At 48.3% G+C, this 15,026-nt stretch overlaps 1 protein-coding gene across 2 annotated transcripts in view; it reads left to right on the forward strand.

Annotated features, from left to right (window-relative positions):
- LOC139542813 (fibulin-2-like) overlaps positions 1-15,026 on the forward strand; it is a 64,114-nt gene that overhangs the window by 39,077 nt on the left and 10,011 nt on the right. The window contains exons 6-9 of one of the 2 annotated variants that reach the window (XM_071348673.1): positions 1,031-1,255; positions 4,965-5,069; positions 5,852-5,953; positions 12,363-12,491. In XM_071348673.1, coding sequence (XP_071204774.1) covers positions 1,031-1,255; positions 4,965-5,069; positions 5,852-5,953; positions 12,363-12,491 — 561 coding nt within the window. The remainder of the gene's footprint in view (positions 1-1,030; positions 1,256-4,964; positions 5,070-5,851; positions 5,954-12,362; positions 12,492-15,026) is intronic. The other variant, XM_071348674.1, reaches the window with a different exon arrangement.

The following is a 15,026-nucleotide window of genomic DNA, read 5'->3' on the forward strand; positions in this document are numbered from 1 at the left end:
CAACACGCTACACACACCACTGTCCTGCCAACACACACCACTGTCCTGCCAACACACACCACTGTCCTGCCAACACACTACACTGCCCTGCCAACACACTACACACACCACTGTCCTGCCAACACACTACACACACCACTGTCCTGCCAACACACACCACTCCCCTGCCAACACACTACATACACCACTGTCCTGCCAACACACTACACACACCACTGTCCTGCCAACACACTACACACACCACTGTCCTGCCAACACACACCACTGTCCTGCCAACACACAACACACACCACTGCCCTGCCAACACACACCACTGTCCTGCCAACACACTACACACACCACTGTCCTGCCAACACACTACACACACCACTGCCCTGCCAACACACTACACACACCACTGTCCTGCCAACACACTACACACACCACTGTCCTGCCAACACACTACACACACCACTGCCCTGCCAACACACACCACTGTCCTGCCAACACACTACACTGTCCTGCCAACACACTACACACACCACTGTCCTGCCAACACACTACACTGTCCTGCCAACACACTACACACACCACTGTCCTGCCAACACACACCAGTGTCCTGTCTAAGAGGGGTAGTGTAACACGCACCAGTGTCCTGTCAAAGAAAGGCACAGAGTTAAACAAAATAAACCTTTTTACTCTACCCCCCCTTCCACTACAAAGAGAGGCTTTGTAGTGGAATCTCCCCACGTTGTGCACCTCACTGCTCTGCCAGAGTGAGGATGGGAACTACTATAGACCCCTCTATGAGAGATACAAATCAAATCAAATTGTATTTGTCACATGCGCCGGTGTAGACCAGGTGTAGACCTTGCAATGAAAAGCTTACTTACAAACCCTTAACCAACAATGCAGTTTAAGAAATAAGATACAGTTCCTGTTCTGTATTATCTTGTACTGCCTTGGTTAACTTCTGCTTTACTTGACTCTATTCTACTGTACAGCATAAAGGTTAGGCTATTAGTGACAGCCCTCTCTCCTTACCCTGTAGTGTCAGACAGTCCGTTCCCTAAAGAGGCCTTCTCCATCGGGGAGGAGGAGGAGCAGGAGAGGGAGAACACGGTGGGGGGCCCTCTTGAGATGGAGGATGTAGATGAGTGCCAGGTTTACCAGGGAACACTATGCCACCACAGGTGTATCAACACCCCAGGCTCCTTCAGGTGTGCCTGCTACCCTGGCTATGTACTCCAGAAGGACGCGGTCAGCTGTGTGCCAGGTAAAGGAAAACTACTCTTAGGTTGTTAGAGTATGTCAGACCATGCATTGTACTGTGTGCAAGACCACATAGCTATTAGCCTGGTTGCCTGTCTGTTTGGGCCTTGAATAACGCCACACCAGTAGCCTTAATTGGCAATACGATGACAAGTTGGATAAAAACAGATTGGCACCCAGATTAATAACTAAATGTCACGCCCTGACCTTGGAGATTCTTTTTATGTCTCTATTTTGGTTTGGTCAGGGCATGAGTTGTGGTGGGCATTCTATGTTTTGTGTTTCTATGATTTTCTATTTCTATATTTTGGCCGGGTGTGGTTCTCAATCATGGACAGCTGTCTATTGTTGTCTCTGATTGGGAACCATACTTAGGTAGATCTTTTTTCCACCTGTGTTTGTGGGAAGTTTGACTTTGTTTAGGGCACATAGCCTTTAAACTTCACGGTTTGTTTTTTGTAGTGTTTATTGTTTTGTTCGGCGTCATTTTGATAAAAATAAAGAAAATGTACGATCACCACGCTGCACCTTGGTCCAGTTCCTTCAACAGCCGTGACAGAACTTCCCACCACCAAAGGACCAAGCAGCGTGGTAAGGAGGAGCAGCGTGGCCAGGGGTATGAGACAACCTGGGAGGAGGTAGAGAGGTGGTCGGTCGACCCAGGGAGAGTGCCAGAGCCCGCCTGGGATTCTATGGAGCAGTGCGAAGAGGGATACCGGAGGATGGAGTCGGCGAGACGAACACGGCTGGCAAGGAAGCCCGAGAGGCAGCCCCAATTTTTTTGGGGGGGGTACACGGGGAGTGTGGCAGAGTCAGGTTGGAGACCTGAGCCAACTCCCGGGCTTACCGTGGCGGGCGTCGTACTGGTCAGGCACCGTGTTATGCAGTGGAGCGCACGGTGTCTCCAGTACGCGTTCTTAGCCCGGTGCGCTACATCCCAGCTCCCCACATCTGCCTGGCTAGTGTGAGCATCCAGCCAGGACGGATTGTGCCAGCCCTGCTCTCCAGACCTCCAGTGCGTCTCCTCAGGCCAGGATATCCTGCGCCAGATCTGTGTCTCCAGTGCGTCTGCACAGCACAGTGCGTCCTGTGCCTGCTCCCGCACGTGCCGGGCCAAAGTCACCATCCAGCCAAGACGGGTTGTGCAGGCTCTTAGCTCGAGACCTCCAGTGCGCCTCCACGGCCCAGTGTATCCGGTGCCTCGGCCAATAACTAATCCTTCTGTATGTCTCCCCAGCCTGATGAGTCCTGTGCCTGCTCCGAGAGCCAGGCCTCCTGTCTGTCTCTCCACTCCAGTGATGATCCATGGCAAGAAGCCTCCAGTGATGATCCATGGCACGAAGCCTCCAGTGATGATCCATGCCAAGAAGCCTCCAGTGATGATCCATGGCACGAAGCCTCCAGTGATGATCCATGGCAAGAAGCCTCCAGTGATGATCCATGGCAAGAAGCCTCCAGTGATGATCCATGGCACGAAGCCTCCAGTGATGATCCATGGCACGAAGCCTCCAGTGATGATCCATGGCAAGTATCCTCTAGTGATGATCCATGGCAAGAAGCCTCCAGTGATGATCCATGGCACGAAGCCTCCAGTGATGATCCATGGCACGAAGCCTCCAGTGATGATCCATGGCAAGTATCCTCTAGTGATGATCCATGGCACGAAGCCTCCAGTGATGATCCAGGGCAAGAAGCCTCCAGTGATGATCCATGGCACGAAGCCTCCAGTGATGATCCATGGCACAAAGCCTCCAGTGTTGATCCATGGCAAGAAGCCTCCAGTGATGATCCATGGCACGAAGCCTCCAGTGATGATCCATGGCACGAAACCTCCAGTGATGATCCATGGCAAGAAGCCTCCAGTGATGATCCATGGCAAGAAGCCTCCAGTTGTGAGACATGACACGAAGCCTCCAACGAAGGCCTCCAGTCTGGAGCCTCCAGCGACGGTCTCCAGTCCGGAGCCTCCAACGGGGGTCTCCAGTCCGGAGCCTCCAGTGACGTCCTCCAGTCCGGAGCCTCCAGCAACGTCCTCCAGTCCGGAGCCTCCAGCAACGAGGGTGCCCAGTCCGGAGCCTCCAGCAACGAGGGTGCCCAGTCCGAAGCCTCCAGCAACGAGGGTGTCCAGTCCGGAGCCTCCAGCAACGAGGGTCCCCAGTCCGGGGTCGGCGGCGAGGGTCCCCAAAGTGGGGTGAGCCTGCGGTGGAGCGGGGTCTACGTCCCGCACGTGTTTCTATGATTTTCTATTTCTATGTTTTGGACGGGTATGGTTCTCAATCAGGGACAGCTGTCTATCGTTGTCTCTGATTGGGAACCATACTTAGGTAGCTATTTTTTCCACCTGTGTTTGTGGGAAGTTTGACTTTGTTTAGCGCACATAGCCTTTGAGCTTCACGGTTTGTTTTTTGTAGTGTTTATTGTTTTGTTCGGCGTCATTTTGATAAAAATAAAGAACATGTACGATCACCATGCTGCACCTTGGTCCAGTTCCTTCAACAGCCGTGACACTAAAGTATAGAACAGTTATGTTTAATTACATAAAACCAGTGAAGGATGACTGATTCCAGAGTGTAGTACCTGGTGTGCCAAACCATTTTTCACAGCCACTCTCTCAACAGTATGATTAACAGCCTTCTGTGTTTTCAGACTTCTACCAGACTCTATCTGTCCATATTTGTCCACACTTTTGACAGCATATGATTTTCCTGCTCTGGCCTGAACGTTGCTTCCTGCCTACTGTCTCTGATTCAGACTGATAATTGTTATTCAGATCTCATTTATACATATTTTATTGTATTTTTTTGTGTACTTTTTACCCCTTTTTATCCCCAATTGGTAGTTACAGTCTTGTCCCATCGCTGCAACTCCCGTGCGGACTTAGGAGAAGTGAAGGTCGAGAGCCATGCGTCCTCCGAAACACGACCCCGCCAAGCTGCACTGCTTCTTGACACACTGCTCGCTTAACCCGGAAGCCAGCCGCACCGATGTGTCAGAGGAAACACTGTACAGCTGGCGACCGGGGCCAGCGTGCATGCGCCCGGCCGCCACAAGGAGTCGCTAGAACGCGATGGGACAAGGACATCCCAGCCGGCCAAACCCTCCCTAACCCGGACGACGCTGGGCCAATTGTGCGCCGCCTCATATGTCTCCCGGTTGCGGCCGGCTGCGACACAGCCTGGGATCGAACCCGGATCTGTAGTGACACCTCTAGCACTGATCAGTGCCATAGACCGCTGCGCCACCCAGGAGGCCCCCAGATCTCAAACTGTTTTGATAAAGCCTTTCTTCACAGTTATCAGTAGCCTTCATACATTTAGACTAGTAAAGACAGTATGTTCAGGTATTTCCAACCTACTGTACTGTAGGCTACTGTAAGTGTGCCATACATTTATCGAATGGGGCTTTCACCAGCACAAGCCTGTCTCAACAGGAATCTAATGTGATACCTACTTTACAGAAAAGTGCAGTGAGTCTGCAGGCTGATAAAAACACAGGTTTGACTGCAGGCCATGCCTTTTCCTGTCGTGCATCAAATCTCTGTCTCTAAGGGAACTTTCATCTGTGCGCTGTTGCCGCCTAGCCTCATATCTGTGGATGAATTGAAGGCATTTCACAGCTCTCTCTTTAACCACCAAGACAGGATGACTGGGCGGTTTGTTGGTTATACTGTTTAATTAGTATTTTCCGTGATGAGTTTATTTCTGTTTTCACAGAGACGGTCGATGAAGAGAACAAGTTGAGAGAGGATGACAGGCCAGAGGTTGAGGCTACCTCCACCGCACCCTCCACCACTCCAACCTCTGTTAACCCCTGTGAGGGTGGGTAGAACCTGACAGTAGGCCAGAGTGGTGCATATCTACTGTAGACCTGGCAGACCACAATGTCCACTGTGGTTTCATACCTTAAAATAAGTCATTAGTCTTGATAGAAGAACCGAAATACATGTCTAGAATCAGTGGAAGTAGTGTGGAAGTAGTCCCATTATGATGGTGTGCCAGCATTAGAGGAACCATAGTGGAACAGCATATTTGGTACGGAATAGAAAGGTAAATGAAGACACCCATTAGTCCCCTAAGAGAGCACAAAGCCTAGAAGGTTTTCAGTCATGCACACTTCTAGTATAATTCATGTCACATTCTTTCACATGACAGATGTCTCCTCCTTCAGTTAAATACTTTAACCGCCTTTGTCCATTTTAGTTATGTTTGACCCATTGTACTTTTAAATGTCACATACAAGTTTTAAGATTGCATCAAAGGCCACAAAGCTCCTGTGTGTATTGTGAAGTATCCAGCCATCCCCATGTAGTCCAGCATAGTATGTAGTGGGGGTCTCCTCAGGGTGTGTGTGTTTGGCTCCATAATTCCAGGGTGGGGATCCCGTCCCATTGGGACGCAATGAGGAAATACAATCCGAACAGGTCAGGGGTCAAAGTGGAAACAGGAAATGAGTACACAGGGATACAGTAAATCACACAGAGGTTATATAACACACACACAGGGCCAGGGACTGGCCCCCTGTGACGTATGTCACCTTGACTACTGTTGTGTTGTGGTGTGTTTTGGTGTGATGTTGAGCTGTGTTGTGACCCTCTGAGCAGGAAATGGCATCTGTATGCAACAGTGCTCCCCAGTGGCTGGTAGACCTGGCTGCTCCTGTTTCCCTGGATTCTCTCTGATGGCTGACGGACAATCATGTGAAGGTAAGAAAAAAGACACACACACACACACCTACACAGAGGGCACACCAGCTCAGTATTTCAGCACTTCCAGTCGTGCAGAGTCTCTGAATGGCTGTCACTGACTCCAGTCTCTCCTCAAGTCTCCCCCCAGTGCCCCTGGAGCAGAGTAGAGCTGCTCTCTGTGTACCAGATTAGCAACGGTCATCGTAATTGTTTAAAGCTATTCTAATAAATGCAACAGTTGGACAATGAATGAAGATATTGACTGAATTATAGCTCAAAAAACATTGAACTGGCACGGACATAATGAATGTATTGTCAAATGTCACTTTTTTTCTTATAATGCACTCATATATACCTTACCAGTCACAAGTTTGGACACATCTACTCATTCCAGGGTTCTTATTTATTTGTACTATTTTCTACATTGTAGAGTAATAGTGAAGACATCAAAACTATGAAATAACACATATGGAATCATGTAGTAACCAAAAAAGTGTTAAACAAATCAAAATATATTTCATATTTGAGATTCTTAAAATAAGCCACCCTTTACCTTGATGACAGCTTTGCTCACTCTTGGCATTCTCTCATCCAGCTTCATGAGGAATGCTTTTCCAACAGTCTTGAAGGAGTTCCCACATATGCTGAGCACTTGTTGGGTGCTTTTCCTTCACTCTGCGTTCCAACTCATCCCAAACCATCTCAATTGGATTGAGGTTTGGTGATTGTGGAGTCCAGGTCATCTGATGCAGCACTCCATCACTCTCCCTGGTCAAATAGCCCTCACAGCCTTGAGGTGTGTTTTGGGTCATTGTCCTGTTGGAAAACAAATTATGTTTGTGTTTGATGTATTTGATACCATTCCACTCATCCTGCTCCAGTCATTACCATAAGCCCATCCTCCCCAATTAGGTGCCAACAACCTCATGTGACTTTAAAATGAAATGTGCCTTATTTGCATATACACTGGGTGTATTTGCATACAATAATAAATTAATATAAAGGAGTGGGCTGCAACCACCAAAAACTTGTCTCTAGGCCTACCTGCGCTCTACTGCCTCGCTAATTATTAATTACCATCGTTATCATGTTCTCTTGCCTGACTCAACAAGTGTGTCAAGAGAAGGATACCCATGCAATTTAAAATCACAACTCTTGGCTCTAGATTACACCTATGTAAGAATGTTGTTCATTGACTACAGCTCAGCGTTCTCGACCCCGCCCTTTACAACTGGGTCCTGGACTTCCTGACGGGCCGCCCCCAGGTGATGAAGGTAGGAAACAACATCTCCACTTCGCTGATCCTCAACACTGGGGCCCCACAAGGGTGCGTACATAGCACCCTCCTGTACTCCCTGTTCACCCATGACTGCGTGGCCATGCACGCCTCCAACTCAATCATCAAGTTTGCAGACGAAACAACAGTAGTGGGCTTGATTACCAACAACGACGAGACGGCCTACAGGGAGGAGGTGAGGGCACTCGGAGTGTGGTGTCAGGAAAACAACCTCTCACTCAACGTCAACAAAACTAAGGAGATGATCGTGGACTTCAGGAAACAGCAGAGGGAGCACCCTGCTACGTTCCTCAGCGTACACATCACTGACAAAGTGAAAGGGTCCACCCACACAGACAGCGTGGTGAAGAAGGCGAACCAGCGCCTCTTCAACCTCGGGAGGCTGAATAAATTATGTTTGTCACCTAAAACCTCACAAACTTTTACAGATGCACAATCGAGAGCATCCTGTTGGGCTGTATCACCGCCTGGTACGGCAACTGCACTGCCCACAACCGCAAGGTTCTCCAGAGGGGGTTGCGGTCTGCACAACGCATCACCGGGGGCAAACTACCTGCCCTCCAGGACACCTTCAGCACTCGATGTCACAGGAAAGCCAAAAAGATCATCAAGGAAAACAACCACCTGAGCCACTGCCTGTTCACCCCACTATCATCCAGAAGGTGCATTAAAGCTGGGACCGAGAGACTGAAAAACAGCTTCTATCTCAAGGCAATCAGACTGCTAAAGAGCCATTACTAACACAGAGAGGCTGCTGCCTACATACAGACTTGAAATCTTGAAATGGATCACTAGTCACTTTAATAATGTTTACATATTGTCAGGACCCGGTGCGAGAAACAGTCACTAAATCGGCAGAACCCAGAAGATGAGGCAGACACAGCAGTACTAGAGATGGTGGTTTAATAAAAAATAGATATCTTCCAAAATACAAAGAAAATCCACAAAGTGGTAAAAACAGCAAGGGAAAAACAAACCTCAAAAGACTAATCCAAAATACAAAAGAACAAAACCAGAGAACCTCTGGAAAATCCAACAAGAGAAAAATATATGTTCACAACAAGGCTTGGGCTGGGGCTGGGTGCTAACATACAAACACTGAGCAAGGAACTGAGGAACACACAGGGATTAAATACTAACAAGGGAACGACATACAGGTGCAAACAATAATTAGAGCAAGGGAAAAACAAAAGGTACAAAAAAGGTGCAATGGGGACATCTAGTGACAAAAAACCAGAACAGTCCTGGCCAAAACCTGACACATATATTGCCTTTCTCATCTCATATGTATATACTGTATCTTATATATACCATCTATTGCATCTTGCCTATGCCGCTCGGTCATTGCTCATCCATATATTTGTTTGTATATATTCTTATTTCATCCCTTTACTTAGATTTGTGTATATTAGGTTGTTTTTGTGGAATTGTTAGATTACTTGTTAGATATTACTGCACTGTCGGAACTAGAAGCACAAGCATTTCGTAACACACGCAATAACATCTGCTAACCATGTGTATGTGACCAATAACATCTGCTAACCATGTGTATGTGACCAATAACATCTGCTAACCATGTGTATGTGACCAATAACATCTGCTAACCATGTGTATGTGACCAATAACATCTGCTAACCATGTGTATGTGACCAATAACATCTGCTAACCATGTGTGTATGTGACCAATAACATCTGCTAACCATGTGTATGTGATCAATAACATCTGCTAACCATGTGTATGTGACCAATAACATCTGCTAATCATGTGTATGTGACCAATAACATCTGCTAACCATGTGTATGTGACCAATAACATCTGCTAACCATGTGTATGTGACCAATAACATCTGCTAACAATGTGTATGTGACCAATAACATCTGCTAATCATGTGTATGTGACCAATAACATCTGCTAACCATGTGTATGTGACCAATAACATCTGCTAACCATGTGTATGTGACCAATAACATCTGCTAATCATGTGTATGTGACCAATAACATCTGCTAACCATGTGTATGTGACCAATAACATCTGCTAATCATGTGTATGTGACCAATAACATCTGCTAATCATGTGTATGTGACCAATAACATCTGCTAACCATGTGTATGTGACCAATAACATCTGCTAATCATGTGTATGTGACCAATAACATCTGCTAATCATGTGTATGTGACCAATAACATCTGCTAATCATGTGTGTGACCAGTAAACTGTGATGTGAGATCAGACATAATATTACTATCATCCCAGTTTTCCTTTTTGGAAAGATGCTTTTATTTCAGCGCATCTAATTTGTAAACATTTAACCTTTATTAAATCATACCTTTTTTCAAATGCACAAACATCATCACCCACAAAAATAAAGTTATCTTTCTTCTCTTTCTTGTGATGTAACTGCTGAGACGATGCGTTAAATCCCAGACGAAACGTTCATGTTTTTATAGAGGCAACAGAATGCCGATGTATTCCATTGAGCTCATTTCAGCCATTACCGGAGCGTGTTTGGCAGGTCATTACAAAGGTTTCCCCGGTCATTACATTAACGGGAACACACTAATGGCACAAGCAAGAGTTGGAAAGAGTCACCAGAGTAAAATGAAAGCAATCAATCTAGATTTAAGTGACAAGTGGATTTTGCACTCCTCAAACACAGGAAATGGAAAGGTTCTCAGGTGGGCGGAGCATGCACATTGCTAACCAGAGTACTAATCCCCTTTTCTCACAGTGACATTGGAGGCGAAGACGCCAGGCTGCAGACTAACAGAGCCTTATACTTGGAGGCAGGTTCCACTATGTGATTAAATATGTTTTTTTCTTTGTGATCTCACACTGTCCCTACAGTACTACACGCCACACACGTCTACTAGTTGAGACAATATGGGATTGTATGGTTGTTACGATGAAGCTGATTAGTGAGCTACTGTATCTGTCTAAGTAATCTGGTAGAAAAGCATATGTCACGCCACCCTTGTTAGAGATTGCTCGGATTCCATATTAAAGGGATAAGCCATCGCTTCTTGCAGACTGAGACTTCCTGCTTGGTGGCAGTGGATTGTTCTGTTGTGACATGGTGGTGCAGTGTTTTGACAGATCTCTCATTGTGTGAGACTTACACCCTGTGGCTGTGCCCCCAATCCCTTCTCTCTGTGGAGGCCAGGCTGCTTAATCTATTTGGGACTGCCCCTGTGTTACACTAAGAATTTAAAAGGACTAGGGGCGACTAGGGTATTCCAATGTGCTTACTTTCCCTCTCCATTTCTCTCACTTACTCTGATTTACCCTTTCCATCCCATTTCCCTCTCTCTCCATCTTGTCTCATGCTTTAATTCTCTCTTTTTGCTTTTGTATCTCCCCTCCTACACTCTTGTTGTCTCCATTGGTGTCTCCCTTGGTGTCTCTCTTGGTTTCACTCTTGGTTTCACTCTTGGTGTCTCTCGGTGTCTTTCTCGGTGTCTCTCTCGGTTTCACCCTCGGTTTCACCCTTGGTGTCTCTGTTGGTTTCTCTCTCGGTGTCTGTCTTGGTTTCTCTCTCGGTGTCTCTCTCGGTGTCTCTCTTGGTTTCACCCTCGGTTTCACCCTTGGTGTCTCTGTTGGTTTCTCTCTCGGTGTCTCTCTCGGTGTCTCTGTTGGTGTCTCTCTCGGTGTCTCTGTTGGTGTCTCTCTCGGTGTCTCTCTCGGTTTCACCATTGGTGTCTCTCTCGGTGTCTGTCTTGGTTTCTCTCTCGGTGTCTGTCTTGGTTTCTCTCTCGGTGTCTGTCTTGGTTTCTCTCTCGGTGTCTGTCTTGGGTTCTCTATTGGTGTCTCTCTCGGTTTCACCCTCGGTTTCACCCTTGGTGTCTCTGTTGGTTTCTCTCTCGGTGTCTGTCTTGGTTTCTCTCTCTGTGTCTCTCTCGGTGTCTCTCTTGGTTTCACCCTTGGTGTCTCTGTTGTATTCTCTCTCGGTGTCTGTCTTGGTTTCTCTCTCGGTGTCTCTCTCGGTTTCACCCTCGGTTTCACCCTTGGTGTATCTGTTGGTGTCTCTCTCGGTGTCTGTCTTGGTTTCTCTCTCGGTGTCTCTCTCGGTGTCTCTATCGGTGTCTCTCTCGGTGTCTCTCTCGGTTTCACCCTTGGTGTCTCTGTTGGTGTCTGTCTCTGTGTCTCTCTCGGTGTCTGTCTTGGTTTCTCTCTCGGTGTCTCTCTCGGTGTCTCTCTCGGTGTCTGTATTGGTGTCTCTCTCGGTGTCTCTCTCGGTTTCACCCTCGGTTTCACCCTTGGTGTCTCTGTTGGTTTCTCTCTCGGTGTCTCTCTCGGTGTCTCTCTCGGTGTCTCTCTCGGTTTCACCCTCGGTTTCACCCTTGGTGTCTCTGTTGGTGTCTCTCTCGGTGTCTGTTTTGGTTTCTCTCTCGGTGTCTCTCTCGGTTTCACCCTCGGTTTCACCCTTGGTGTCTCTGTTGGTTTCTCTCTCGGTGTCTCTCTCGGTGTCTCTCTCGGTTTCACCCTCGGTTTCACCCTTGGTGTCTCTGTTGGTGTCTCTCTCGGTGTCTGTTTTGGTTTCTCTCTCGGTGTCTCTCTCGGTTTCACCCTCGGTTTCACCCTTGGTGTCTCTGTTGGTGTCTCTCTCGGTGTCTCTCTCGGCTTCACCCTCGGTTTCACCCTTGGTGTCTCTCTCGGTGTCTCTCTCGGTTTCACCCTTGGTGTCTCTGTTGGTTTCTCTCTCGGTGTCTGTCTTGGTTTCTCTCTCGGTGTCTCTCTCGGTTTCACCCTCGGTTTCACCCTTGGTGTCTCTCTCGGTGTCTCTCTCGGTGTCTCTCTTGGTTTCACCCTCGGTTTCACCCTTGGTGTCTCTGTTGGTGTCTCTCTTGGTGTCTGTTTTGGTTTCTCTCTCGGTGTCTCTCTCGGTTTCACCCTTGGTGTCTCTGTTGGTGTCTCTGTTGGTGTCTCTCTCGGTTTCACCCTCGGTTTCACCCTTGGTGTCTCTGTTGGTTTCTCTCTCGGTGTCTCTCTCGGTGTCTCTCTCTGTGTCTCTCTTGGTTTCACCCTTGGTTTCACTCTTGGTGTCTCTCTCGGTGTCTCTCTCGGTGTCTCTCTCGGTGTCTCTCTTGGTTTCTCTCTTGGTTTCTCTCCACCTCTCTCTCCTTTCACACAGATATCAATGAGTGTTTGATGTCCACTCGTACCTGTCAGATGAACGAGAGATGTGTGAACACGGCTGGTAGTTTTGTGTGTCAGATCACCTGTTCTCTGGGTTACCAGATCAACAACGACGTCTGTGAAGGTATGGAGACAGAACAGTAGCTGCAAACTGTATAACACCCAAATCATTCACTCTCCAGTAGACCCATGTATAGTTGTAACTAGTAGCAACACAACAACTGGTGTGTATTAATTTGACCTTTCACAATGTGAGGAAAGCACATTGTAAAACTTAACAATCACAGTTGCCACCCATGGGAGTGACTACGAGTCAGAGATTGGGAGTTGTCAATTAGATCTTGAACCATGCTTCATGTAAGCTACGGTACAGTAATTACACAAGTTTTTAAACTGACCACACGAACAAGTCTATTTGATGCTGAATATGATTACAAACAAGATATTAGCATTAGGTTTTGCCTGCATACCCTCTATACGAAAATCTCACTTGACTTGTGTTTATGTCGGTGGAGAATGTACAATGCTCCAACACAAAAAGAAACCTCACAGCCTTAATCATTATTACCATTGCCCACACTTGGCAGGGTATGCTAATTCTGGGCTCTTATCCACAGCCAGTGTGCTCTGAGATAGAGCTATGAGATGAGCAAGTTGTTAAAGTCCTGTTGTTGACTACTGGAAGGAAATGGAGAGAGAGATGGGTCTCAGCTGCTCTGATGGAGAGTGTTAGAGTAGGGACTACAGCTGCTCTGATGGGGGTGTTAGAGTAGGGACTACAGCTGCTCTGATGGGGGTGTTAGAGTAGGGACTACAGCTGCTCTGATGGGGGTGTTAGAGTAGGGACTACAGCTGCTCTGATGGTGAGTGTTAGAGTAGGGACTACAGCTGCTCTGATGGGGGTGTTAGAGTAGGGACTACAGCTGCTCTGGTGGGGGTGTTAGAGTAGGGACTACAGCTGCTCTGATGGGGGTGTTAGAGTAGGGACTACAGCTGCTCTGGTGGGGGTGTTAGAGTAGGGACTACAGCTGCTCTGGTGGGGGTGTTAGAGTAGGGACTACAGCTGCTCTGGTGGGGGTGTTAGAGTAGGGACTACAGCTGCTCTGGTGGGGGTGTTAGAGTAGGGACTACAGCTGCTCTGGTGGGGGTGTTAGAGTAGGGACTACAGCTGCTCTGGTGGGGGTGTTAGAGTAGGGACTACAGCTGCTCTGGTGGGGGTGTTAGAGTAGGGACTACAGCTGCTCTGGTGGGGGTGTTAGAGTAGGGACTACAGCTGCTCTGGTGGGGGTGTTAGAGTAGGGACTACAGCTGCTCTGATGGAGAGTGTTAGAGTAGGGACTACAGCTGCTCTGGTGGGGGTGTTAGAGTAGGGACTACAGCTGCTCTGGTGGGGGTGTTAGAGTAGGGACTACAGCTGCTCTGGTGGGGGTGTTAGAGTAGGGACTACAGCTGCTCTGGTGGGGGTGTTAGAGTAGGGACTACAGCTGCTCTGATGGTGAGTGTTAGAGTAGGGACTACAGCTGCTCTGGTGGGGGTGTTAGAGTAGGGACTACAGCTGCTCTGGTGGGGGTGTTAGAGTAGGGACTACAGCTGCTCTGATGGTGAGTGTTAGAGTAGGGACTACAGCTGCTCTGGTGGAGAGTGTTACAGTAGGGACTACAGCTGCTCTGGTGGGGGTGTTAGAGTAGGGACTACAGCTGCTCTGATGGTGAGTGTTAGAGTAGGGACTACAGCTGCTCTGATGGTGAGTGTTAGAGTAGGGACTACAGCTGCTCTGGTGGGGGTGTTACAGTAGGGACTACAGCTGCTCTGGTGGGGGTGTTAGAGTAGGGACTACAGCTGCTCTGATGGTGAGTGTTAGAGTAGGGACTACAGCTGCTCTGGTGGAGAGTGTTACAGTAGGGACTACAGCTGCTCTGGTGGGGGTGTTAGAGTAGGGACTACAGCTGCTCTGGTGGAGAGTGTTAGAGTAGGGACTACAGCTGCTCTGATGGTGAGTGTTAGAGTAGGGACTACAGCTGCTCTGATGGTGAGTGTTAGAGTAGGGACTACAGCTGCTCTGGTGGGGGTGTTAGAGTAGGGACTACAGCTGCTCTGGTGGAGAGTGTTACAGTAGGGACTACAGCTGCTCTGGTGGGGGTGTTAGAGTAGGGACTACAGCTGCTCTGGTGGAGAGTGTTAGAGTAGGGACTACAGCTGCTCTGATGGTGAGTGTTAGAGTAGGGACTACAGCTGCTCTGGTGGGGGTGTTAGAGTAGGGACTACAGCTGCTCTGGTGGAGAGTGTTACAGTAGGGACTACAGCTGCTCTGGTGGGGGTGTTAGAGTAGGGACTACAGCTGCTCTGGTGGAGAGTGTTAGAGTAGGGACTACAGCTGCTCTGGTGGGGGTGTTAGAGTAGGGACTACAGCTGCTCTGGTGGGGGTGTTAGAGTAGGGACTACAGCTGCTCTGATGGTGAGTGTTAGAGTAGGGACTACAGCTGCTCTGGTGGGGGTGTTAGAGTATGGACTACAGCTGCTCTGATGGTGAGTGTTAGAGTAGGGACTACAGCTGCTCTGGTGGGGGTGTTAGAGTAGGGACTACAGCTGCTCTGGTGGGGGTGTTAGAGTAGGGACTACAGCTGCTCTGATGGTGAGTGTTAGAGTAGGGACTACAGCT

This window comes from Salvelinus alpinus, chromosome 17 (assembly GCF_045679555.1).
Source record: "Salvelinus alpinus chromosome 17, SLU_Salpinus.1, whole genome shotgun sequence".
In the NCBI taxonomy this organism is placed as follows: domain Eukaryota; kingdom Metazoa; phylum Chordata; class Actinopteri; order Salmoniformes; family Salmonidae; genus Salvelinus; species Salvelinus alpinus.